Source organism: Mastigoproctus giganteus, chromosome 4 (genome assembly GCF_048544385.1).
Source record: "Mastigoproctus giganteus isolate SK-2022 chromosome 4, ASM4854438v1, whole genome shotgun sequence".
Classification (NCBI taxonomy): Eukaryota; Metazoa; Arthropoda; class Arachnida; order Uropygi; family Thelyphonidae; genus Mastigoproctus; species Mastigoproctus giganteus.
The window spans coordinates 208,744,848-208,769,303 of NC_143578.1; the positions used below are offsets into that span (position 1 = coordinate 208,744,848).

Genomic DNA, 24,456 nt, shown 5'->3' on the forward strand with positions numbered 1-24,456 from the left:
AGTTGTGCTAGCTGAAATTTCTTTATGAATTTCTCCGGTCTCCGACAGAATTCGATCCCACGTCCCTTCAAACGTTTGGCGTGGTGAAACCACTATACTAGGGCTAATAAGTAATAATAATTCGGAAATTTATGCATAATGCAAAAGATGCGAAAGCGTAAAGACTGATTTGTTGTATTAATACAGAATTTATGGAGCACATGTGAGAACAGTACGTAGGCTTGTTTCTATTTAATGATTTTGATTTATTTTCTGCATACACACAAATTTTCCATTTTGCAAATTCTTGTTGTATTCTGTATGTTTGTATACAGCATACGAATACTATCATAAAGGTATATATTTGTTGAATTTTAAATTATTAATTATGCAATTACTTATTTATTTTCTGTGCATAATTGCTATCAAATCATTGTCTTCGTTTTACTGTAAAGCCCATGTAATTTGTAGAAATGTGTTTTGCAAGAAATTATCTAGATTCGATTATAAGAAGTACCTTCGATCCTTTGCAAATTAGAATAATCGAGATTCTGCTGTAATGATAAGGTAGAGCAGTTAAAACTGTTGTAGTGCTCTAATATTGAGTGTAAGGTCTTTATAATGGCGTCCTACAAAGCAAATAAAAATTTCTTACTTCATTGATTGCAGATCTCAAATGTGGACAATACTTTTCCCAACAAAACATGCCCACCTATTCACGTGTGATGATTTTCAGTGGCATATTTCGTATGGCAAAGCTCTGGCTTCTGATGCCCTTAGCCTCATTTTGTGTCTTTCATAAAGTGCATGATGTAAACTGAGCCGAATTTCGTGTGATCAGGCAGTCCCCCCCCTTCCGTTTTTTGGCCTCCAGTTCAAGGAACCCTTGGCTATCTCAGGTGTTTGTTTGCGTTATGAGTAGATGGTCTGAGAAGTGGCTTGGGACATGTGGACATGTGTATATGTAAGGACGGCACCTAGAACGTCAGTTAAGCTCCGCCTCTGAAGAACAGAATCAACTGTAAAGGGGCAGAAATGTGTTGGTGTAGGTTTGTGTGTATTGTGTGTGTGTGTGTGTGTTCTGTTGTTATGTTCTGGTCGCTTGGCTACCCAGAAGCATCAATCACTTGGACAAATGATTCTGGGTACTCGCCCACACCACGAGAAGGTGGGCCAGTCCCAGCAAAACACGTACTGTCTCAAGAGAGAGACTCTAGCCCTAGTGTTGCCAGAAGGTGGGCCAGCTTCCTCTGGGGGTCCATTCCAGAGGGAGGGAAAAATAGAGGAAAAAAGAAAAGGGGGAGACTGGCTGTTGAGGTTTAACACTGATAAATTCAAGGTAAGGCACTTGGGTAGCAATAATACTAGAATATTTGAGAATACAGAATAGTTCTGTTCTCCGCCCCTTCAGTGGGACACTACCAACTGGGCGGTAACACACTCAGGTCTTTTTTTCTCTCTTCACCTTAAGGGTAATTGTACATTCTGACATGAAGTTCTCTGAGTAGTGCAGACAGGCTGCTAGGACAATTTCTACCAATGGTATATAGGCATTTTTCCAGCAAGGATAAGGATATAATTATCCCACTGTATAAGGCAATAGTTAAGCTGCATATTGAGTGCTGCATACAAGTCTGTATGCAGACTTGTTTAGGAAGGACGTGAATCTGTTGGAATCGGTGTAGAGAAGAGCAACATAATTAGCCAGGGACACAAAAGGACATTCTTACCATGAAAGGCTTCAGTTCTGCAAATTGCAGCGTGTCTGGAAACTAGGCGCCTACGAGGAGGCCTCTTTAAAGTGTTTAATGGTTTGGGTAAATTAAATGATAATAGAACCGTTACATAAGGGAATAAATTTCCGTTGATAAAGAATAGATGCAGGATGGATGTGCGTAAATTTGCTTTCAGCCAGTGAGCAATTGATTGTTGGAACAAACTTCCATCTGGTATTGTGAAAAAGGATAGTTTGAATGAATTTAAGGAAGGATGAGACAAATCATTAGTGGGGGTGGACAGATGTGAGTTTTTTTTTGTTTTTTTTTGGTGATGTTGAATTAATTTGCTTTATTGAATCATTTCTGACAATATTGAAATATACCACGATTTTCGTCACTGAAACTAAGCTTGACATTGGGTACAAGAAACAAGGATATGCTTTAGGTTCTTGCTCTGTACTGAATATCTCCATTATCCTGAAGTGCCGATCGGGTTTTCTGTGTTCCGAAAGTATTGCGGTGGCACTAGCGTTCGCCCTCTCACCTCCATCACTATCATTTTACATTCAGAGTAAGTTGGGCTACATCGCTTTCCATTTTGTTTTGTTGTCAGCCTATATATACAGCGCCGTAATCATGTGACACTGGCGCACTTTGCTCCACCATCGATTTCCTTGTAAGGATATGTTGTTCGTAATTGCCCACTAAATACTGTATGTTTTATCATTATGGCATAGTTCTCACAAAATACCGAGACAGAGAGAGGAGAATAATCTAGGTGTGGTGATTAAATGTCTGAAATATAAACGTGTCCTATTAAGAGTAGTTGAATGACAGTGGAACCAGTGATTAAACCCCAATAGAAAAATGCGGTCATTGACCGCATTTTATCTTTATGCTTAATGTACTACTCAACTCGTTGGAAATTTATATAAGCTAACCATTAAAGCAAATTCCTTCTTACTGTTTTGAAACTGCGTTGGCTAAAAATAATATTAAACCGTCTTATTCAGACCAAAATAACGAATTATTTCACTATTAACGAATTATTTTCCTGCTGAAAATATCGTTTGTTTTTGAATCAATAGTTTGACCTGACACAATAGATAACTAGAATGAGGGAAGGCTACTGTGCAAACGTGCTGAACGGCCTGGTCACCCGTGTTTGTACCCCCTCGGCTGCTCTCCTTAATATTTAAACCATTATTATTCAACTCTATTCATTTTTTTTTTGGGTCAAAAAAATTGCAGTCTACAATATAATTACATTTGTACACAACACTGAAATATGTATTTTCTGTGGCGCGCTATGGCCATAGTTACCGATGCGCCTAATAAATCCCTAAACCACTAACAACAACGTTTATTCTGTAAATAAATTCAGCGAATTACTTCAGTTTTTTGTCAAAAACAAATAAAAAATAAAAAGAACTGAATTTTACAGTAAAATTTGAGTCTGAGATTAGAAATACGGTTAAGTACATTATCCACTGGGCAAAAGAATATCACACTTCAGTTGGTATGGTAGTAAGCAAATCGACCATTCTAAATTCAACAAATAGAAACCACAAAATTTAGCCTTCCGTATATGATGCTTTTCTTGTATACTCATGCATGGATGAACCAGTAAACTGATGCTGTTGAAAGTTATTCTGCAGCTGCGTGTTTACAGAAGTTTGGGAACTTTTGACTGAAAAGTCATCCATCCTCTGATTTTTAAAAATAGCTTTTCAGAAGTGGTTTTAATCCTCCCTAATTTCAAAAGGTGGTCGAGTTAACTCAGAATATCGCTCTGGTTATAAAATTAAGTACAAAGCGTTTAGAATATTAAAAAAAATCATGCAAGAGCGTTCTTGTTGTTACAGTATTCAAAAATATTCTTATAAACACTGTCCCTTTTCAGATAATTCAGGTCCGGCTTTACACGTGGGTACATTAGGGCACTTTCCTGAGTTCCCAGACTGATTAAGACCAATGAAGTTATTTTCAATTATGTAGGAGGCACAAACAGGAATCTCATTATGTAGTGGGATTCCTGTTCGTCCTCCATACTACCTCCAGAGTATACTGAAGCCCTGAGTACTTTGATAAAAGCAGCCGATTGCTTTGTTTCTTAGAATGTTGACTAGCAGCTTTACGTAACCATAAATATAGTTTGGGACTCGCTTTTTGATCAAAGTTTTAAATTAACTGTAAACCAAAGCCAGTGATCGAATTAAGCCCAAGATCATTCCGGTTGTTCAGTACTTTCCAGTTCTAATTCTGGCTTTCACAAGGTAGATAAACATAATACTTAATTGGTGCCATTGTTATTTCAGGTTGATGCTCCGGATTCTGCCTTTTCCACTGCTGAGGTAGCGCAAAGAAGACGGTCGGATACAGATAATGTAGCGTTATCGGCGAACCACAAACAGCTGCAATCGTCAACAACCATTCTGGTATTCGGTGGTATAAACCCTCAACGAATGCAGAAGACATCGATAGGTGAGATAATGGTGTCCGTTATACTCAGTGCAAACAAATACTCATTACTTTTGTTGTTATTTCAGAAGCGAACGTATTTTAGGGTCTGCATCAGGCCAAGCGATGGCTTCAGAACAGATAAATCTGGTTCCTTAACCACTGTGCGCTGTTCAGACTGAAATGTAGTGCTAAAATCTTGAGGCATGGACAAATCGAAGTAGACTGACACATCTAACCTTCGAAATATATATGTATATATATATATATATATTATTTTTTTTAAGCAGTACTGATTAGCTTACCTCGTTGCAGTATTTTTTTTTGAGAGAATATACATTAAATGGCCAAAAAAATTAGAAACCTTTATTCAATATCTAGTAGCGCTACGGTTTTTTCTGGATTTGAATCTTCGCGTGTAGCCCAGGGATTATAATCACCTTCCTCCGGCTGTAAAGGGTCCAGGTTAGAACGCCGTCAGTAATCCTAGGAATTTTTCTTTCTTTTTTTTTTACTTTTTCACTTCATGACTGAGTTGGTTGGTCTCAGGAAAGGACAGCAAGGTCCTCTCTCCTCGCGAAAATTTGGGTCTTTCGTCCAAAAAAACAGGCAAACCGACCAGAGAACAGTTCACGCAATTCATGGACATAATACACGACATATAACCCTTAATATGACAGGTTTTGTTTTTTGTTTTTTTTTTTTTTTTCGGATTACAGCTGGTACAGTAGCAGGATTCCACTAGATGTCTGAGAGAGTCTAGCTCCAGATTTGACCATCCTTTCATCAGGACATTTGTCAGCTGTTGTATTGTGGGCAGTAAAGAACTGCAAAGCCGAATTACCCTTTCCAACCTATCCCTGACATTCTGAATTGAATTGAGATCTGGAGGATTAGGCTGTGAGGGTAGATGTGGAAAATATTGGGAATGTTCCTCGAACCATTAAGATGCAATTTTTTTCACGTTGGATGGTTGCATTGTGGTGTTTGGAAGAATTTATCGCAATCCGAGTAGATGCAGCATTTTAGGGTTAAGTTGGTCCGATATGACAAAGATATTCATTGGAAGTAACACGACCTTCCGACGGTACGAACAGACCCAGTTCCTACCAACAGAACATACGCAATACCACCTCCAGCCGCTTGAATGGTGGATAAGAGACAGTCTAAATGCATGGCTTCATGAGGTTCACCCTATACTTTCACTCTACTTTTGGTTCAAAAGAGTGTAAATCGAGACTCGTCATACCACATGTTCTTGTTTATAGTTCGAGTACCACTACTAGCGGAGCAATATGGCCTTAGTTGCTAATGTTCCTAAAAACCAAACAACAACAACAACAACCACTACTAGGCTAGAGGAATTTACATAAATTATTTTCCTGACCACTTGGCTATGCTACGTTGTGATTTGTTTCCATTGTTCTACAGTTCAGTCTTCGCATTGGCGGCACCAATCCAGTTGAATCTTTAGATTTTTTGCAGAAAGAAGTGGGTTTTGTATAACCACATGGCTACCAAATTCCAGATACATCAACTGCCGCCTCATAGTTCGGTTGGAAATGGGTCTTTCTTTGCCTAAATTGAATTTTCATCATTTTTTTTTTGCACACTGGCCTTATACAGGGTTGTTAAAATTAAAGTATCCCTATTTAGAGGGCTCTGGAGCGAGTTCTAAGGCTCGTACTGAAGAGAAATTTGGACAACAGGTACAATAAAGAATGCGCTTGCCATTTATTGGAAAAAAAAAATAGTTACAAAATTTGTCACTATATGTCGCTGTGGAATACAAATCACTTGAACAGCGCTACAATTGTTCAATGTATCCTCCATTTTGGTCAACAGTAGTTTCCATTCGAAGAACAGCATTTTCTACAGCAGAACGTAACATGTCAACTAGAATAGCCAGCACACGACGTCTAATGTTGTTCTTCAGATCTGCCAGAGTCTGACATCCTTCCCGATACACCTGGTTCTTCAAAAACCCCCCACAACCAGAAGTTGCATGGAGTGAGGTCCGGTGATCGGGGTGGCCAAGATGTCTGGAAATAACGGCTGATGACCCGTTCGTCTGTAAAGTGTTGCCTTAGCAATCTTTGGACACAACGGTGGATGTGGGGTGGCGTACCATCTTGCATGAATGTGGTATCCTGAAGGCACCCACGTTGTTGCAGCTCTGGTGTTGCGAAATTTGCCAACATTTCATAATATCGTTGTAATATCAGTGACGGAACAGGTGCGGGATCCAGTCGGTGTTACCTGTTCAAAAAATATGGTCCAATCATGAATGTGGCCATCAATCCCACCACACCCGTTGCATTCTCCAAAAGTCACATTGTGACTTTTGGAGAATGCAACGGGCCCTCTTGGATAACTCGAGAGTCTTCTGTTGCCCAAATGTGACAGTTATGCTTATTCACTTGTCCATTTAAGCAGAAGTGGGCTTCATCACTCCAAAGGATGTTTCATGGCCAAGTGATATCCACTGTCATTCGCGCCAGAAACTGAAGTGCGTATGTGAAACGAATATCTGCATCACCATGCTTTAGCCGCTGTAGCATGTGCATCTTGTAAGGATAGTACCGCAACTCCTGATTCATTACTGCCCTACAGTGGAATACGGCATGTCCACTTCACGAGAAACAGCTGACACACTGGCGCTACTACATGGAGATTGAATTGATAAATCACGACAGCCATAGTAACATCTTCAACACGAGAGGAGTCCACTCGCTTTCGACCTCTACCTGGTTGAACACCAAGATGTCCTGTCGCTTCCAATTTAGCAATCATTTTGCGGACAGCACAAACAGTGGCATTGATGCTGTAGTGCAGGAAAACATCTACTATATGATTTTGAAGAGACTGCTTTACTTTTATACAATACAGTAGAGCTGAGTAGTGGTGCTGTGGCAATAACTTACGATGATGCAAATAACGTAAGTTATTTGCATCATCGTAATTTGCATAAGTTATTTGCATAATCGTAACTACGATAGTTACGCGCCATACAGTGACAAATTTTGTAACTAATTTTTTTTTTTTTCAATAAATGGCGAGCGCATTCTTTATTGTACTTGTTTTCCAAATTTCTCTTCAGTACGAGTCTTAGAACTCGCTCCAGAACGCTCTACATAGGGATACTTTAATTTTAACACCCTGTATTATGACGAACAATTTGCTTTAAATTGCTGTGATCTCATTCTTGGATTACCTACTTTCTGCCGCATTTCTTTCTTTTATAGGTGCATTTTTCTTTCATCTTCTATTCATTGCATACTTTTGAGATGATTGCTTTCGAATTCATCATTGATTTCATTTTCTTTCATTATTGATTTAATTTCTTTCTCAATTGTGACTTCTGCTAAACGTGTTCCAACAGTAACAGCTTTCAGAAATAGGAAAAATCACCAGTTTTTCCCCTTGACTTGATCGACTAAGAATCCTCAGGAAAGTGTTGTTGTTTTAGGGTTTTAGGAGCATTAGCGATTAAGGCCGTATTGTGCTCCGTGTATATTGTCTGTAAATTCCGATTTTCTGTTTGCTGGACGAAAAACCCGAGTTTCCGGGAGGAAAAAACCATGCAACCCTCGCCTGAGACCGATAAACTCAGCCACGTTGTGAAAAATAGGTCATAAAAATTCCTCGTGTCACCAACGAGACTCGAACTAAAGTCTTTTCTACACAGTGTGAGGACGGCGGTTTTATCAACTGTTCAACCCACGAGGGCCAGGAAAGCGTACAGTATTTATCTAATTCCAAGGAACTTGTGATCATACCATGTGACACCTTATATTTGCATACTGTATTTAATTATCTGTTTACCCCAGTCGCAAAAGGATACTTATTTTTTGGCCGGTGAATGTGTATACGTATACACTGACCACTAATGACCAACTTAAAAACTGACATTTTTATATACACTGTGCTGCCACTTTATTAGATTTGCCTACTTAGTAGCGTGTCGAGCCTCCTTTAGCCTTCAAAACAGCCTGAATTCGTCTAGGCATGGATTGAACAAGATGCTGAAAACGTTGTGCAGGAATGTAATATCATACATTCAGAAATAGGAAAAATAAGACATGAGTGTGTCACGCAGTTCCTTGAGATTCAACGGAGGTGTAGGCCTGCAGCGAACAGCCCTTTCCAGCTCATCCCAAAGATGTTCAATAGGATTGAGATCCGCGGACTGAGCGGGCCACTGCAGCAAAGAAAAGTCATTGTCATGCTCTTGGAACCATTCCATAGTGTTTCGAGCTTTGTGCACCGGCACATTATTCTGGTGGAAGTAACCATCTGACTGAGGATATGAACATGAACACGAATGGATGCACTTGGTCAGCAACGATGTTTGGGTACGATGTGGCATTCAGACGTGAATCTATGGGTATCAATAGACCCAATGTGTGCCAAGAAAACATTCCCCACGCCATAACACTGCCCCCCACCACCTTCCACAGTAGTCAGACATGACAGGTTCATGGATTCATGTTGTTTTCGCCAAATTCTGAGCTTTCCATCAACATGATGCACCAGAGACTTCGACGCGTCAGACCAAGCAACTGTTTTCCAATCCTCGATAGTCCAGTGCTGGTGTTGCTGTGTCCACAGGAGGCGTGCTCTCTTGTTCTTCATTGATAACAAAGGTACGCGATGTGGCCGTCGGCTGTTGTAGCCCATTCGCGACAAAGTGCGACTAGTGGTCCGTTGCGATATTTGTTCTGCGCACCAAGGTTGCATTCTGACGTGATGTGCGACATTGTGGCCCATCTGTTTGCTTGCACAATTGTACCCATCCTCCTCTGACCTATCTCATCCACAAGCGATTTTCTTCCACAGGAGTGCCGTTGAGAGGATGTTTTCTGTTCGTTGTACCATTCTCGATACACCCTTGAAACTGTGGTGCATGAAAAGTTCAGGAGAACTGCCGTTTCAGAGATGCTTTGTCCAGCACGTCTTGCACCTACTACTATGCCACGTTCGAAGTCCGTTAGATCACTCCTTTTCCCCACTCTTGCTACGGTTTGTCCTCTTAACTGATACTAGAAAGGTTGTTCTGCTGCATTTATATCCACAACTGTGGTCATGTGATTTGCAGCGTTGTGGGACAAACCATTTGTGTGCACAGCAGGGGTGTATACCTAAGAAAGTGGCAGTACAGTGTATATTTAAAGTAACCTAACTTCTTTAAAAAGCAAATAGTACAAACAAGTCATTTAAATTTCGCCTCCTTTTTTTTAAGCAAACATGGATGAAAACGTTTTTTCTAAAATTTCACTGAACATACAGTCAACCAATTATTTTACATCCAAATAATACTTTAAAAAAAAAAACAATAAAAAATTTTAAAAAAAAATTGAGTTTGAGTATGCGATATCCCCATGCAGTCGAGTTGAATTTGGCTATATCCTCTTGGACCGTTGACCACAATTCACTACACTATAATTTAGAAAATTGACAATGGCCCAAGCACACCTCTCATATCTCATGCCGTCTAAAGACAAATAAAACGCCCACAACGCAAGCAAGGCAACTCAGATCGTTAGAAATCGGTATACTGTGTCAATCAAGAGTGCGTATTATCTGGTCAGTTTTTAATTTTGTAGGATAAGAAAGCACAAATTTCAGGAAGAAAATTTATTATTATTATTATTATTAATTTTATTTATTCAATTTATGGCTTTTTATAATCACTTCCTATAAAGCATGCAAGCTAGACGGGTCGAAATTTATCAAGGTGATGTTCATAAATTACGTAAGGCAACTTGTTATGATTTGTATAACACATTAGCATCTACTGTAAGACTATATTCAAAGAAAGTGCATCACCTTGGAATTTCACATTAATAACCCTTTTTCGCGATGGTGTGTTACATTAATGACAAATAGAAATATAAACAAAAGATATTTATTAATAGTTAAGGCAAGCTAAGTAATATTTGATAGGTGCTCTCAAAATATTTCAAAATGAGCATTTGCAACCTTTATACAACAGTGTTGGTAAACACGACAATGGCTGAAATGTTATCAGAAGCCCTCAGTTTGCTTCAGTTTATCATTTTAAATGGAAAACAAAATGAAAAATTCACCAGGTGCAAACTAATATTTAGTTGAACCGCCTCTGGCCTTGATGACAACGGCATAACGTCGAGGCATTGACAAGATCAATTTCTAAAGATAATCAACTGATAGTTCGTGGTTCCAAACACAAATTATGAAGTTCACGAAGGGTCTTTGGTTTATTTCTGGCAACTACAGATTCCACACGATGCCAACAGTTCTCTATAGGATTCAGATCCGAGCTGTTTCTTGACCAGCTAAGAGTTGTAATGGACCGTTCTTCCAACCATTTTTTCACCTGTAACAAATGCAAACACATTGCTGTTGAACTCTAATGCAGAAATGAAGCTAAGGTAACTACAAAAGTGCAAACTTACACTTTTCGCCCGATGACAAGGAGCAGAGTCGTCCTGAAAGATGCAGTTACTTGGCAGGTCGAAATGGTCTCTAATGGTTGGCAGCAATTTGCCTTCCAATATAGCCAGGTATCCATTGGCATTTACGGAATCTTATATAAATGGCAGTGACCTACTCCGCCCGGAATACGAAATGCACCCCCATATCATTTGGCTGGTAGAGAATTTCACTGTAGACACCATACAGTGTGGATGGTATTCTTCACCACGTATACGGCTAATCGTTTATTTTCCATCAGAGCCATGCAGGTTGAATTTCTTCTCATCCGAGAAAATAACTGACTTCCACTGCTCGGGGTCCATTTGACATGCTCCTTACACCAAATTAATCGGACCTTTTTCATTTTTTGTGTGGGGAGGGGATTCTTCTTAGGACGACGAGCTACAAGTCCATTTTTGAAGAGGTGTCTTCTGGCTGTTACTGCACTTGCTACCACTCCTGTATGTTCTTCCCATTCTCTTTTCAACTCAGACGAAGACGCTTTACGGTTTTTAAGGCATAAGCGCTTCAAAAGGTGGTCCTGTTTTGACGTAGAGACTCCTAACTTCGACTTTCCCAACCGAATGGCAATCGAAATTACTATACTGTACTTCTCGGAGGATATGGACTTAGCCACCTGTGCGCCAATTCAAAATAACCCAGTTCAACTGTACTCACGATAGGATAGAATATATCTCATTATTGTATATAGTTCGTACATTCGTAGATTTATTTACCAGCAAGAATGAATACAAATGAATAAGAATGGATCTTGTATTTCTTTTATCATAGTTCTTGTTGTATTTTCAAACTATTTTAAATACTCGACCTTAGGTGAATGAACCAATTTTTTTACGTACCATTTCAGGTAACATTGTTCTCTCATATGACTCCGCAAATAACACATGGAATCGCGTGAGCACAATGCCTGAACCTCGTCACCACCATTGCGCTGTGTACTTCGAGGAACATATCTACATTATTGGTAAGTATAGTAACGTACTATTAGACCCTAAACACGAATCATCAAGCCGAGTCATCTTCTTCCATTATCTGTAATTCATTGTAAGGTGAGCATTGTAAACCTTGCTGGAGATGGGGGGCACATTTATTAGGTGCGTTTGCATACATGTATGCATATGCGCCTGTCGTCTTCACCATATCCGTCTGTCCGTTCGTCCGCAAATAATCGAGGAACTCTATTACATGCGGAAGAACGGATTTTCATTAAATTTTACATTTGAGCCTTTTAAAAATATTTGTCTAGCCATTACAAATTTCATTAAAATCGGATTAATAAAAGTCCAGCAATTAATATTTCAATATTTCTTTTTTTTTTTCATTCAATTTGTATGGAAAAAAGAAATACATAGATTAAATGTAGATTTAATGCAGTATTGTTAGCTTTAGACAATCCATGGATGTCCGACACCCTCCTGTAAAGGCACTTGTACAGTATCTCCCCATGTCAGTTTTCGACTCTGGACAATTTCTAATACTTATCATCAGGGTTGGTCTGGCAGATTTTTGGTCCTGGTGACTCCCAACAGTTTTAACCCCATCAGAATCACTTATGTCACAACTGCTCAGTCACCTAGGCCATCTCGTTCTTGTTGTCAGTCTCTACCATCTGCCTCAAACCTTATCCGTCAACCACTTGAGTTGGTGGACCTGCTACCGTCTCCAACGTTACCAGCGACTGCAGTGACTTCCTTGCCTACACCCCTTCGATCAGAATATCTATAGTTTGAAGAACAAACTATTAAATCTTGAAACTCTTCTCCTGTTTCTCCAACTTCCGCATTTGTTACTCTATCGAAACTTGGCTTAGTAAGGATACTTCGGACATTATTTTTCTGTGTAATGTAGGTTATAATTACATGTGAATAACAGAGCAGTTAAAAAAAGCATTGTGATATTATTAAAAGAATGCTTTATTGTGTGAAAATTATTGTGCTCAGAATCTCTTTTTAAAGCTCTACTAATGGAATACCACCTAGGATTATTTGGCCTAAATATCGTTTGTTTCCCTGGATCAGAAGAACATGCCATTATAGATTTGATTTTCTGGTTCTTATTCAACGTCCCAATTTCAAAATTTCTGCTGAGAGAAGTGTCTTGTTGAAAAATCAAAAGGACAGTGCTTCATGTCAGATAGCTCGGTGTATGACTGTGGTTTGAGGATAATAATTTATTATTATATGACAGCGGTGGACTTACGAGCCCTTATTTGAGCCCAAAAAAACCAACTGTGGGACGAGTTCTGCTGGAGGCATGGATATATTTCCGCCGAATGTAACCCTATTGAACTAGTTTTATTACAGTTAACCAAAAATTTAAAAATAATAACTTCTGGTTACTTTAATGATCGCTCCTGGTATAATGACTATAATTACTTCTGGTCTTTCTTCCAATGTCTAGGTGGGTGCGACTCTAGGACAACAATCCATACGAAAATGAAGCCCACGGCGGCTTGCTTTCGCTACAATGTCAGAGGTAACTCGTGGCGTTCTGTATCTGGAATGAATCATGCTCGCTGCTATCATGGTGTGGTTATATGGAAAGGTCGAATTTATGTAGTAGGTGGACACGATGATAAAGACTGGTAAGTTATTTCTGCGTGATATTTTATTTAAATAAGTTTAAACAACGGGACAGGTATTATAGTAGGTCTTCTAGACAAGTTTGTTATTTGTGAGATCTGGTCATACTGTAGAGTCTTCGCGGGTGTAACACAATGGTTGTAATCGTCGTCCTGCCCACACTGGGTGGTAAAGGCCCGCGTTTTTTTCGAAACCCGTCAATGACACAAACTTTTATGGGCTTCTTTCAATCCATGGCTGAATTAGTCTGTCTCAGGCGAGGATAGCAAGGTTTTCTCCTCCTCCTCCTCCCCCAAGAAACTCGTGGTTTTCTTCCAACAAAACAGACAAAGAATGCAATTTATGGACATAATACACGGGTAAATGAGTTAATTTTCGTGTGACCCTAATATGGCTTGTTTTTTTTTTTTTTTTCACCTCATAGTTATCAAAAAAATGTAAAAGCTTACCACCATACAGGTCGGTTGTAATTTTAGAGCATTTACCAGTCGTATATTCGACAAAAAAAAAAAAATGGATTTTTTTATCATGACTGGCTAACTCGGCCACGATGTTGAAAATAAGCTGGTTGGTTGTAGGGTTTAAGGCGCATCAGTAACTTAGGCTATATTGTGCCATATGTAAATTGCGTGTGTTCTGTGGTCGATTTGCTGCTTCCTGGACGAGGTTTTCGGGAGAAAACCCATGCTACCATCGCCTTAGACCGACTAACTCAGCCACGTTGTGAAAAAGACCCATAAAAATTCCTCGCATCATTGATGGGATTCAAACTCGGGTATTTTCCACCCCTTGTGGGGAGGACAGTAATTATACCAACTGTGCTACTCATGGGAGCTTGAAAATAAGAATACACACATATAGTAATCTCACCCGTCTGCATTATGCTTTTGAAAAGTATATTAAAAAATAGTATAGTACTTAATATACTCTCAGTTATAATCTCAAATACAACCTGAATTTTATATCATTGTAATTCTCCTGGCCACATCGCCGTGGTGAGTATTATGTTCCTCGTGCCGCTTGTACCCTACTGCTCAACAACAAAGGTAAATCAGTACAACAGAAAACGAGTAATATTTATAAAGCCAAGAATTCAAAGTTCTACAAAAAAAAACTTTTTTCCCGATTTTAGGCTTCTGAAATCTGTAGAAATGTACGATCCCGGGGCTGACAGGTGGGCCGATCCGAAAATGGATTTGTGTTGTGGACGGATGGCAATGGGAATGGCTGTGCATCGAGGAATGATCTTCTTAGCAGGAGGGATTATTCAAGCAACGAATGACTTGAACTTCTCTTCCGTTGGATATGTGGACTGCTTTGACACTAATAATAAAAGGTGAATAATATTTTATTGTTTGTGATACAGCCTCAATATAACCAATTCGTCGAGAAAAAAATCTTAGATTTTTTATGTACTCATTATTTCGAATTTAGCATGAGAGTTAAATGACCTGTGTCTCTTTATTCCTGTAGGTGGATGTACAAAGTGAGCAAGTTGCCTTCTCCCCGTTGCTTTGTAACCCTAATTACATGGGAACGTAAACTTTACTGTCTGGGAGGTGTTGCTTGCATTAGCAAGAACAGACACCACGGAGGAAGCATCAGCGAAGTTTGTGTCTACGAAGATGACAGAAAAACGTGGAATAAGGTGGTTCCACTACGTTCACCTCGTCATGGGGTTGCAGCTGTCTGTGCAAGTAAGTAAATGGTTATTAGGTTAAAGCTTTAATACGTTAAAACGGTTTGCATTTTGTTCTGGAAAGAAAGTAAGGGTGAATAGTTGCCTGCCATCAGAGAACATCATTACCAAAGCAATAAAAATTGTCTGGAAATGTCTCTGTTCTAATTCCGTCGTCGATGATGGACATTTTGGGGTGGGGTGGACGGGATTTATCCAGTTATATTAAAGGAAACAACAAAGGAAGTAAGCAAACGCTAGCCATAATTATGGGCAGGATTAGGGCAGGCCCCCATGGACTATAGGTATGCATATGTGTCCCAATTCACAAAGGGGGTTCAAAAGGTGACACAAGTAACTATAGATCTGTTAGTTTAACTTGTGTTCCCAGAAAATAATTTAGTCACTGGTTAAAGAAGCATTACAGGATCATCCAGACAAGACTGCAGTAATAGTTGACACAACATGAGTTTGACCAATTTGATTGGATACTATGACGTGGTCACAAAGGAACTGGATGCAAAAAATAATTTTGATACCATATACTTGGATTTCAGGAAAACTTTTGATACTGTTGCACATGGAAGACTGCTGTACAAATTGGAGCAGAATGGTATTAAGAGTAAATTGCTACAATGGATAAAAGGATGGTTGAGTGGGAGAAGACAGAGTGTGGTAATCAATGGGCACTGCTCTTCGTGGACGAATATTAATGGCGTTCCCCAGGGTTCGGTGCTGGGCCCATTGTTGTTTTGTGTATTCATCAATGATATTGATGAAGATATATCAGGCTTAATGGCCAAGTTTTGCAGATGATACAAAGGTTGGCAGGACTGTTAACGACAGTAAAGACAGTATGCTAGTCCAACTGGATCTAGATAAGTTGGGCAAATGGGCTGAGAAGTGACAACTGAAGTTTAACATTGACAAATGCAAAGTACTGCACATGGGTAGCAATAACCCAAGAGAAAATAGAAACATACCAACTGTGTGGTATGTTTCTATTTTCTACACTCAGGGAAGTGGAAAGTGAAAAAGACCTTGGGGTAATTGTGCAATCAGACATGAAGTTCGCAGTACATTGAAGACGGGCTGCCAGAGCAGGTCATGGAGTCTTTTCAATGTTATATAGGAATTTTGCTAGCAGGGACAGGGAGGTGATTATCCCGTTGTACAATGGTCCGGCCACACCTTGAATACTGTGTACAGGTCTGGAGGCCTCATTTTAGGAAGGATGTAGAGTTGTTAGAACGAGTTCAAAGAAGGGCAACAAGATTGGTGAGGGGAACAAAGGGGTGCTTTTACCAAGAAAGGCTCAATTTCTGCAAATTGCAGCGCGTGGAGAGTAGGCACATGCGAGGTGATCTGATTGAGGTGTATAAGGCCTTGAATGGGTTGAGCAAGCCGAATGCTGATGGGATTCTTCCTCTTGCTCAGATTGAGAACCTGAGGGGGCATAGATTCAAATTCAGGAAAGACAGTCGTAGAATAGATGTGCGGAAATTTGGCTTTAGCCAACGGGTAGTTGATTGGTGGAACAGACTTCCATCTTTTGTTGTGGAAGTTAGCCTAAATAAATTTAAGGCTGAGCTGGACAGGCATTTGGAACGAATGGAGGGGTGAAATGGGAGGGTTTTTTTTTTTTTTTTTTTTTTGGCTGATGCTGCATAAGCTTGCTTTCTTGCATCCTATGCCTCTATTAATTCTATGCTAATTTTTGTGACTCCTTTCACAAATGGTGTTTTTTTTTTTTTTTTTGATTGATGTAAAAAAAAAAAACCATCAACAAGCAGAGTTAATATATGGTGAAGTTCTTGAACAAAAAAAAAAAAAACGTTTTATGAAATAAGCCAAGCTTTGTTCTGCTGATTCGATCAGCCTAAGATTCTAAAGTCGATCTTATGGAAAACCACATCGTCTCAAAACAAAGACGACCACGCTCTAAGATCAAATATCAAAGCAAGAAATATCTCCAAAATATGTTGTGATTTCAGAACAAATCCAATCGCCCAGCAGAACAACTTATTTGGTACAGGCGATTGTTGCTGTTTGTTTTTGCAACTAAGGCTACAAGGCGTCATTATATGTTTTGGAGGCTTTCCTACTCTATGAAAATTCCGTGTTTCTGGGTTAAAAAAGAAAAAACAGTACAACAATTGGGCCATCTGCGAGTATCACATTGGCGCAGCCTATTATTACAGTGAACAACGAGGTATAATTGATGAATTCGTGGTTTAAGTGTGAAATAGCGGTACGTTACCTAGTGTCTGCGCGGTAGCACAGTGGTATCGTCACCCTCCTCCCCACACCGGGTGGAAAAGGTCCGGGTTCGAATCCCCTCAATGACGCGAGGAACCTTAATGGGCTTTTTTCCCTCCGTGGTTGAGTTTGTCGGTCTCGTGCGTAGATAGCAAGGTTTTCCCATGAGAAACTGGGGTTTTTTGAGTCCAGAAAAATAGACAAATCGACCAGAGAACACACGCAATTTACAGACAAAAATAAATTATGATATTAGGGTCACCCGTAATCATTTACTGGTGATCCTAATATCATAATTTGGTTGGTATGTATACCTAGTATATAATTATTACAACTAAATATCCCCTTCTTATTTGTGTTTGTCAGATTTAAAGAGAAAATAATGCTGTTTTATTTATTATTTATTTTTTTTCAGATTAATTGGAAAGTAGTGGAACACTGAAAAAAAAAATTGTTTCATTGACGCATCACCTCACGAGTCATGTATTGCGATGATGAATACACACAGAGTGACATTTTTTTTTTTTTCGCCTTCCTAGAGCCGGAATTGGTTATGTTGAGACACTAAACCAAAGAGGCCAGCTCAAAATATATAATTATAAATTTTATCCTCAAAAAAGGAAACGGTGAGGTCCACGACCATGGCTTCATTGGCCTATGCCTGAATCCGGCACTGCGTCCCTTTTATTTCTCAAATGTGGCATTCTGTTTTTTCAGATCAATGAAAAATTACTTGAAATGAATAAAAGTTGAAAGCAGTAATGATGTGATTAGTAGTGCTGTTGTACTTCGGCTGGAAACTAACCATCAATCTTTTGAAAATAGATAACACTCCTAAATGGCTGCTGTAAAAAATGTATTGACATTAACGGAGATTATGTTACTACTGCTTTCTTTCAATAGTCAGACCACGAAACTATCAGTTATCCCTTGTATATTAGTTAGTTGCTTAAATTTATTGAGGCTGCAGTAGTCGAATGATCAAGCGAAGATATACGCGCTTTGAGTAATGCGGTTCAAGCTCGAGTGAGTACTAAATACGGCAATGTTCTTGTATTTTTGAACTCCTCTGACTTTATATGGTTCTCCCGGAGCACAAAATATCGTTAAAGTATGCGTTAAATTTGCTGTAGTCAAGGATTATCAAGTTGTAAAATTTGGTGGAGTTTTCCAGTTAATTCATAATAATTATCACTATTATGATAAAACAGTGTTGAGTAGAAACTTTTAATAAATAACTAATTTCCCGTCATTCTTATATTTAGTTTATAATTTAATTTAAATCATGTTGAACTGTATTTCGTTGCATGTTGAATTCTGCTCTTAAATATTTGGATATAAATCACCGTAAACCCTTATGGGAGGGTATATTTCGTATCGTATTCCTCATATTTCTTTTTCTTCTTCGTTAAAGAAAACTGTTAGTTTAATTTCAGTACCACGAATGTGCCCGATCAAGTTGCATCCACTCGGCACTGTTGTTTATTAATTAATAAATAAAAATAACACTAACGCAAAGCGGCTGGCAATTTCCCAGCGAAATCTTCAAGAGCACATAGTAATACAATACGAGTATTGACTCTCCGTCCTGACAAGTGTCCACCAATCTCACTGAGTGCCGGCAGTTTGATAACACCACTTAAATGTTACAGTAGTCTCCTTGCTTATGTACAGTAGCGAAAATTCTAAGCAGCTCTGTTTCTTAAAATTGATACTCTGTTTCCTAATTATTAGTAATAAAATCTGTTTTCAGGCGGCAAGCTGTTTGTTCTTGGCGGAAACACCACTAAACAAAATCGGACACTGAAAGATGTCGATTATCTGGACGAGAAAGCTTCCAAGTGGATCCCATGTAAGTCATTACCAACAGAAATGACTGGACTTGCTGCTGTCGCCATGTGCTGAACTACTGGAGATTCTGGCAATTTTGAAAGCGCCTAGGTGAAAAAGAAGAATTTGAGTGATTCTTTGCAGAATTAAGGTTGCTTGAACTCATCACTATTTTCCATGACAAGTACAATTGTCCCAAAGTGCGTAATTTCTTTGTATTGGAAGGTATGTGCTTAGATTTGATAAATCTCAATCTCCCTACGAGAAATTATCAGTCTTTAAAAGGTGTGTGATAACTCCTGAATGTCAGATGTAGGAATAAACAGAAATAAATTCAGATTTTTATGTAGATGCATGTCAACAACCGTTTTTATAATTTCACGCCTGGAAGGTAAAATGATTCCATCTATTAGTCATTCTCCTCTAGTGCATAGTGAAGAGAAAGACAACGGGCAGCTCAGGGTTTGCTCACCAGACCTTCCCTCTCCTTACTTGCTCCATAGTATATGAAATGACTAGGCCTTGAATCGCCTATTGCGTTTCTTCTTACTATCGTCCAGCAAAGCAAGCAAATCGACCAGAGAACACACGCAATTAACAGACACATGGTAGATGAAATACTTTCCGGGTGACCCTAATAACAAATATATATATTTTTTTCTTCTTACTATAGCGCCATAGGAAAATGGCTGGTATTACTTAAAGGAGAAAACATACACCGAAGAACGACTTATAACATTCTTTATTGTACAAAAAAAAAAAAAAAATATGGATAATTGGTACTGGTCAACACATTTGTACGCGATTATAGAGTTATATACATATAGCAGGTTCAACAACGGTTTTCTCCCACTAGACTTCACATTAATCTGTAAATGCTGAACTGCATATTGATCAAGTCCTACATGGAAGAGATTTGAGCACTCCTGCACACAGCACTGTGTATAACGAGGAACAAGGTTCACCCCTGTCAGCGTTTAGAATACGTACCGTTAGGGAGTTGTGGTATTCGCCCCATCAGTATGGGTGGAGGTAGGCTATCACTATAATCGTCAGTATTAAAAATCCAAGGCGAACCCACAACACGTCAAATACCGTCCCGACTTTTAACAACGACGGCTTCTTTTAATTCATTTTCTTTTGGTTCATCGTTTCTTGTGTTTGCCCTCTTCTGCTGCCATTGTTCAAACTGTTGCACTAGCATTTTCTCCAAAGCAATGAATGGAGACTCGAATGCCAAGCTGTAGCCAAACGCTAGTCCAAAAGTGGCGCAGATATGTCCTAAGTAGAGGTACATCTGAAGAAAAGAAAGAGAATTGTTAAAAATTCGATTTACCCATCACAAAATTGAATAACATTCGCGCATTTTTCTTTTAATTTGTTGTTTGTGCAAATTTTTTTCAATTAATGCATCCTGTTAAGCAAAGGGATGAAAAACGCCACGAAACGGAACGCTCATTAATAAAATATTTTGTTTTTAATAATCAAGTATGTATATAATATTAGCGGTGCGTGTGACAGACTGGAACAATATTCCATTTGGCTCTAATGAATTGAAATAGAATACAACCAGGGCTGAACCCCCGTTGTATTCTATTTCTGTACAGCATGCAATAGATTCTTCATAGTTAACATAGCCAGAGGTGTGTTAACTATAGAATAAAAATCTAAGCGTTCCCTCTTTTGGTTCGTTGAAATTTTAAGATTCCCCTTACTGAAACAAAATTAAGTTGCTCACTAACTAAAGTCATAGGCGTGCGAGGATTCCTGTACTGCGAGCCGCTCATCTCAACTTTGGGTGAGAGACATGAATTTAAATCCGATCAAAATGTAGAATAATGAATGTTAACCAACGATGTAATTGGAATTGGATACTTACCACAAAATACTGACTAAAGTAAAGTGGAATCCTCACAAAGCTTGAGTACATATACATAAGTAGTGGATGGATGAGGTAGGCAAGGTACGTGAGGCGACTCAAAGGCACGAAGCCACTCCATGAAAGCAATGTGTTGACGAATCCTAAAAGAGAATTACGTTGAAAAACTACTGCAATGGACAAACACTGTTATTTGGGTAGAACAGTAAAATGGACCATCGTTTTCAGACGAGCAGCTATTACGCCATTCGAATTTCGAAAGATTTTAATCTTCAAATATCGTAGACTAGAATCTTTTGATGATGTACCATCTCATTGTTCTGCATTTTTATTATTTGATGTAGTATATTAAATGTTGTTTCTAAGGTATTTATTCTCTATGGCGCACTTACCACAAAATATACTATCACTGATATAATATCGTTACCTCTCTCCTCCGAGAAAAATCTAGTTTCGCACTCAAGTATCATTTTATTTTATTATATTTCATATATTAATTGTTATAATTTATATTCTTAATTTTTCAGTTAAAAACTGTTTTATTTTTATTTTTTCCTGTTTATATTCTTTCCTCAGTTCTCTTAAGAACCACCCTTTTGCGACCAGCCGCTGTATTCGTTGAAGTGATATTATATAAGCGTTTATTTTTTTTGCACAAATAGCTAAATAAACGAATAAATAATACTAAATAAAATATTCTACCCATCTACACTCTTTTGGCGAATTTCCTTACTTTTGAAAGTTTGCAAGTTATTTTTTAATGAAATTAATAGTATAAATGAATAAAATTACGATTTATTTATATCCAGTGTTATCAAATTATGTGGTGTTCCCAGGGGGCATAACAAGTTCGAAGAAAAGTATGGTATGTCAAAAATATCAATTCAATTAGTTCTGAAAGTGAGGGGAAGAACTTGGTTGTATAATAAGATAGCATAAATTTATGGATAAGAAAAGTTATAAGGATACTTTTTTTGCATTATGATCGAATGCATTCTAATGCATAGATTTCGGACAATAATATGGAGGTAGCTGTAGTGGAGAGAGGCTAGATACTGGTTCGTATAAACAGTGGAGAGAGGCTAAATATTGGTTCGTTTAATCGTCGTTTTAGAAGTACTGAGCAGTGCTTCTTTGAATGAAGTTATTAGAGGACAAATATTTATTACAGTATTATTTTAAATTTATGACTTATTGGGATATATTTTCATAAAAAGATTTCGGTGAGTATATATTTCGAGTTCTTTTAAATTCTCGTTATTGTTTATTATTACCGTGGCAGTTGATGTTTCCATACTTAAGAAAAATCAAATATCATTTCAAACATATTTCTATGCTCGTAATGAATTATATTTTCGTAGCGTATAAACTTGAGTAAATACTGCGTATATTTTTTTTTTATATTTTGTAAAAAAATATAATAATAAACGCCATGTGTGTCGTAATCGTAGTTGTATAAAATATTTGTTAGTGTTACAGCTAACTCAAAAAAAATAAAAATAAATCAGTGGATAAACATCATCATCCACAGCCTGACTAGGTTTTCTTCTATCAGTTTTTATCCTTGTTGGTTATTTAATTTTATTTCTTTTTAACTACTTTTTCAGTAAGTTTTTATTCCATTACTGTATGTGTATTTTTAGTCTTATATTAAAATATTTTATTTTATTGATTTCTATTATCTGGTTTTGTTCTGTGAGTCAGTTGTGACAAGAATTGGCTATCGCGTTTTGCATATACCACATAATGATTATTTAAAACTTTAAACTTAAATTTTTGATTGCTGTTAACCACACAAGAGGCATAGCTACTATCGGTGCAAGAATTAGCAAAGCATAGGGCCCGTGAAGACGGGAAGGGAAGGGGAGGGAGGACGTGCCTGTCCCGATAAAATTTTTTAACCCCACTTGAGGTTCTATAAATATTATAGAAAGAAAACTATAAAATAATAATAATTATTAATATAATTATATAATAATAGAGAGCCACCATACGTTATTTTCTACATTTCCAACAACTGTGGCTAGTGTTGAAAGGCCATTTAGTAAATTAAAAATAATAAAAGACGACTACAGAAGAAATTCTATAAGGCAAAAAAGATTAAATTATCTTACTATACTAGCTATTTAACAAAAAAAAAAAAAAAAAAAAAACCCACCAAATTAAACCTTAAAGGAGCAATCAGTGATTTGTAAAAATAAAGGCAAGGAAGATATTTTTAAATAAGAATAAAATTTATAAATTAACCTAATATAACATATTAGGCTAATATAACTAATTTGGCTGATGCTATATAAGCTTTTTTTCTTGCATCATATGCCATACTAATGCTAATTCTAACATTATAGATTATTAAATTGTTTCTTTTGATGTACGAACTTTTTTTAAGTTTTTTTTTATCGCTTAGATTTCTTGAATATATTTTTTAAGATGTACATTATAAATATTTTTACGAGTAAGGCATTGATGTTTCATATTAATAAAGGGAGGGGCGCCTTCGGTGGTTTTTGCATAGGGGCCCAAAAATTCTAGCTACGCCACTGTAACCACATATTGTGTATCATTGTATTTATACTGTTTCCCTATAAAAACAGGAGTCTGATCCGCTCCTGGTTCTACTGGACTGCAATTAATATAAAATTAGTTCTTAGAGTATTACAGTTCAAGGTATAAACCACGTTCTTAAGTACTACGGTCAGGAACAGTGGCAAAACTACCATACCGCCGGGTACACCACTTCAAGCGGGCCCGACTATAGGTTTGATATAGGTGTTAAAGTTCACATGGGGACTGATTAGAAATCTGGCGGGAGCCCAGAATGTTCAGTTTCGCCACTTGTCAGGGACAGATTTATGCTCAGACGTGGAAATACAGTAGTTCAGAAATTCAGAGAGAGTGTCCCCACCTCGGTCCCCTGACAGCATAAATCCGTCCATGGTCGCAGTGAGTAATGATATTTTGCCATACGTCTTGTAAAAAAAAAAAAATAAAAATAAAAAATATATTAAATAAGTAAAATGTGAAAACACTGTTCTTACCTCCATGACCGGAGACGCAGACGACAGTGACCCAAGCAACCCCTAAAGCCCAGACCGTCCTGCACGTCGATGCATATGCTACAGCAGTTGGCCAACTGGGAAGGTTGCCTTTATTCCACTCAAAAGTTCCGTACACCACTGCTAAACAAGAGGCGGCAGCTAAACACCAACCCACAAGCTGAACAACCTGAAAAAGGATACCATTAAACATCTTTTATAAAAAGGACAACATTTTTATGTTCCTTTGTGCATTTGCATCCGCAAAAGCCGTGCAAGCTAACCTTACATCCAGGAGAAAATGTGGACCCATACTTGAATCCAAAATTTTGATTCTCAGAATTTAATAATCTCATTTTTGAAACACTACAATAGGAAGTAGCCAAGGTAATAGCACGTTTTAAAAGGATAAAAATATTTTACCCAGAAATTTTCTTTAGCTTAAATATAAATTAGAAATTATCGAAAGCGTTCAGACGCCCAGGGCAATTCAGAAAAATGTAATGTTTCAACTGTCAAACGATAAGGGGGTGATGCTAGTGCGTATTACGTTGGTAAC

General features: G+C 38.0%; 2 protein-coding genes across 2 annotated transcripts in view; one reads left to right on the forward strand and one right to left on the reverse strand.

The window, feature by feature from the left end:
* Positions 1–19,058, forward strand: part of LOC150087357 (kelch-like protein 40) — a 35,530-nt gene extending 16,472 nt beyond the window's left edge. Inside the window, exons 8-12 of the mRNA XM_090372453.1 lie at positions 4,016–4,181; positions 13,035–13,218; positions 14,349–14,552; positions 14,690–14,913; positions 18,907–19,058. Coding sequence (XP_090228579.1) covers positions 4,016–4,181; positions 13,035–13,218; positions 14,349–14,552; positions 14,690–14,913; positions 18,907–19,058 — 930 coding nt within the window. The remainder of the gene's footprint in view (positions 1–4,015; positions 4,182–13,034; positions 13,219–14,348; positions 14,553–14,689; positions 14,914–18,906) is intronic.
* A 764-nt stretch (positions 19,059–19,822) lies between these two features.
* Positions 19,823–24,456, reverse strand: part of LOC150087358 (nose resistant to fluoxetine protein 6-like) — a 98,691-nt gene continuing 94,057 nt past the window's right edge. The window contains exons 13-15 of the mRNA XM_090372454.1: positions 23,901–24,087; positions 20,863–21,005; positions 19,823–20,280 (exon numbers count right to left, since the gene is read on the reverse strand). Of these exons, the coding sequence (XP_090228580.1) occupies positions 20,071–20,280; positions 20,863–21,005; positions 23,901–24,087 (540 nt within the window). The 3' untranslated portion in view covers positions 19,823–20,070. The remainder of the gene's footprint in view (positions 20,281–20,862; positions 21,006–23,900; positions 24,088–24,456) is intronic.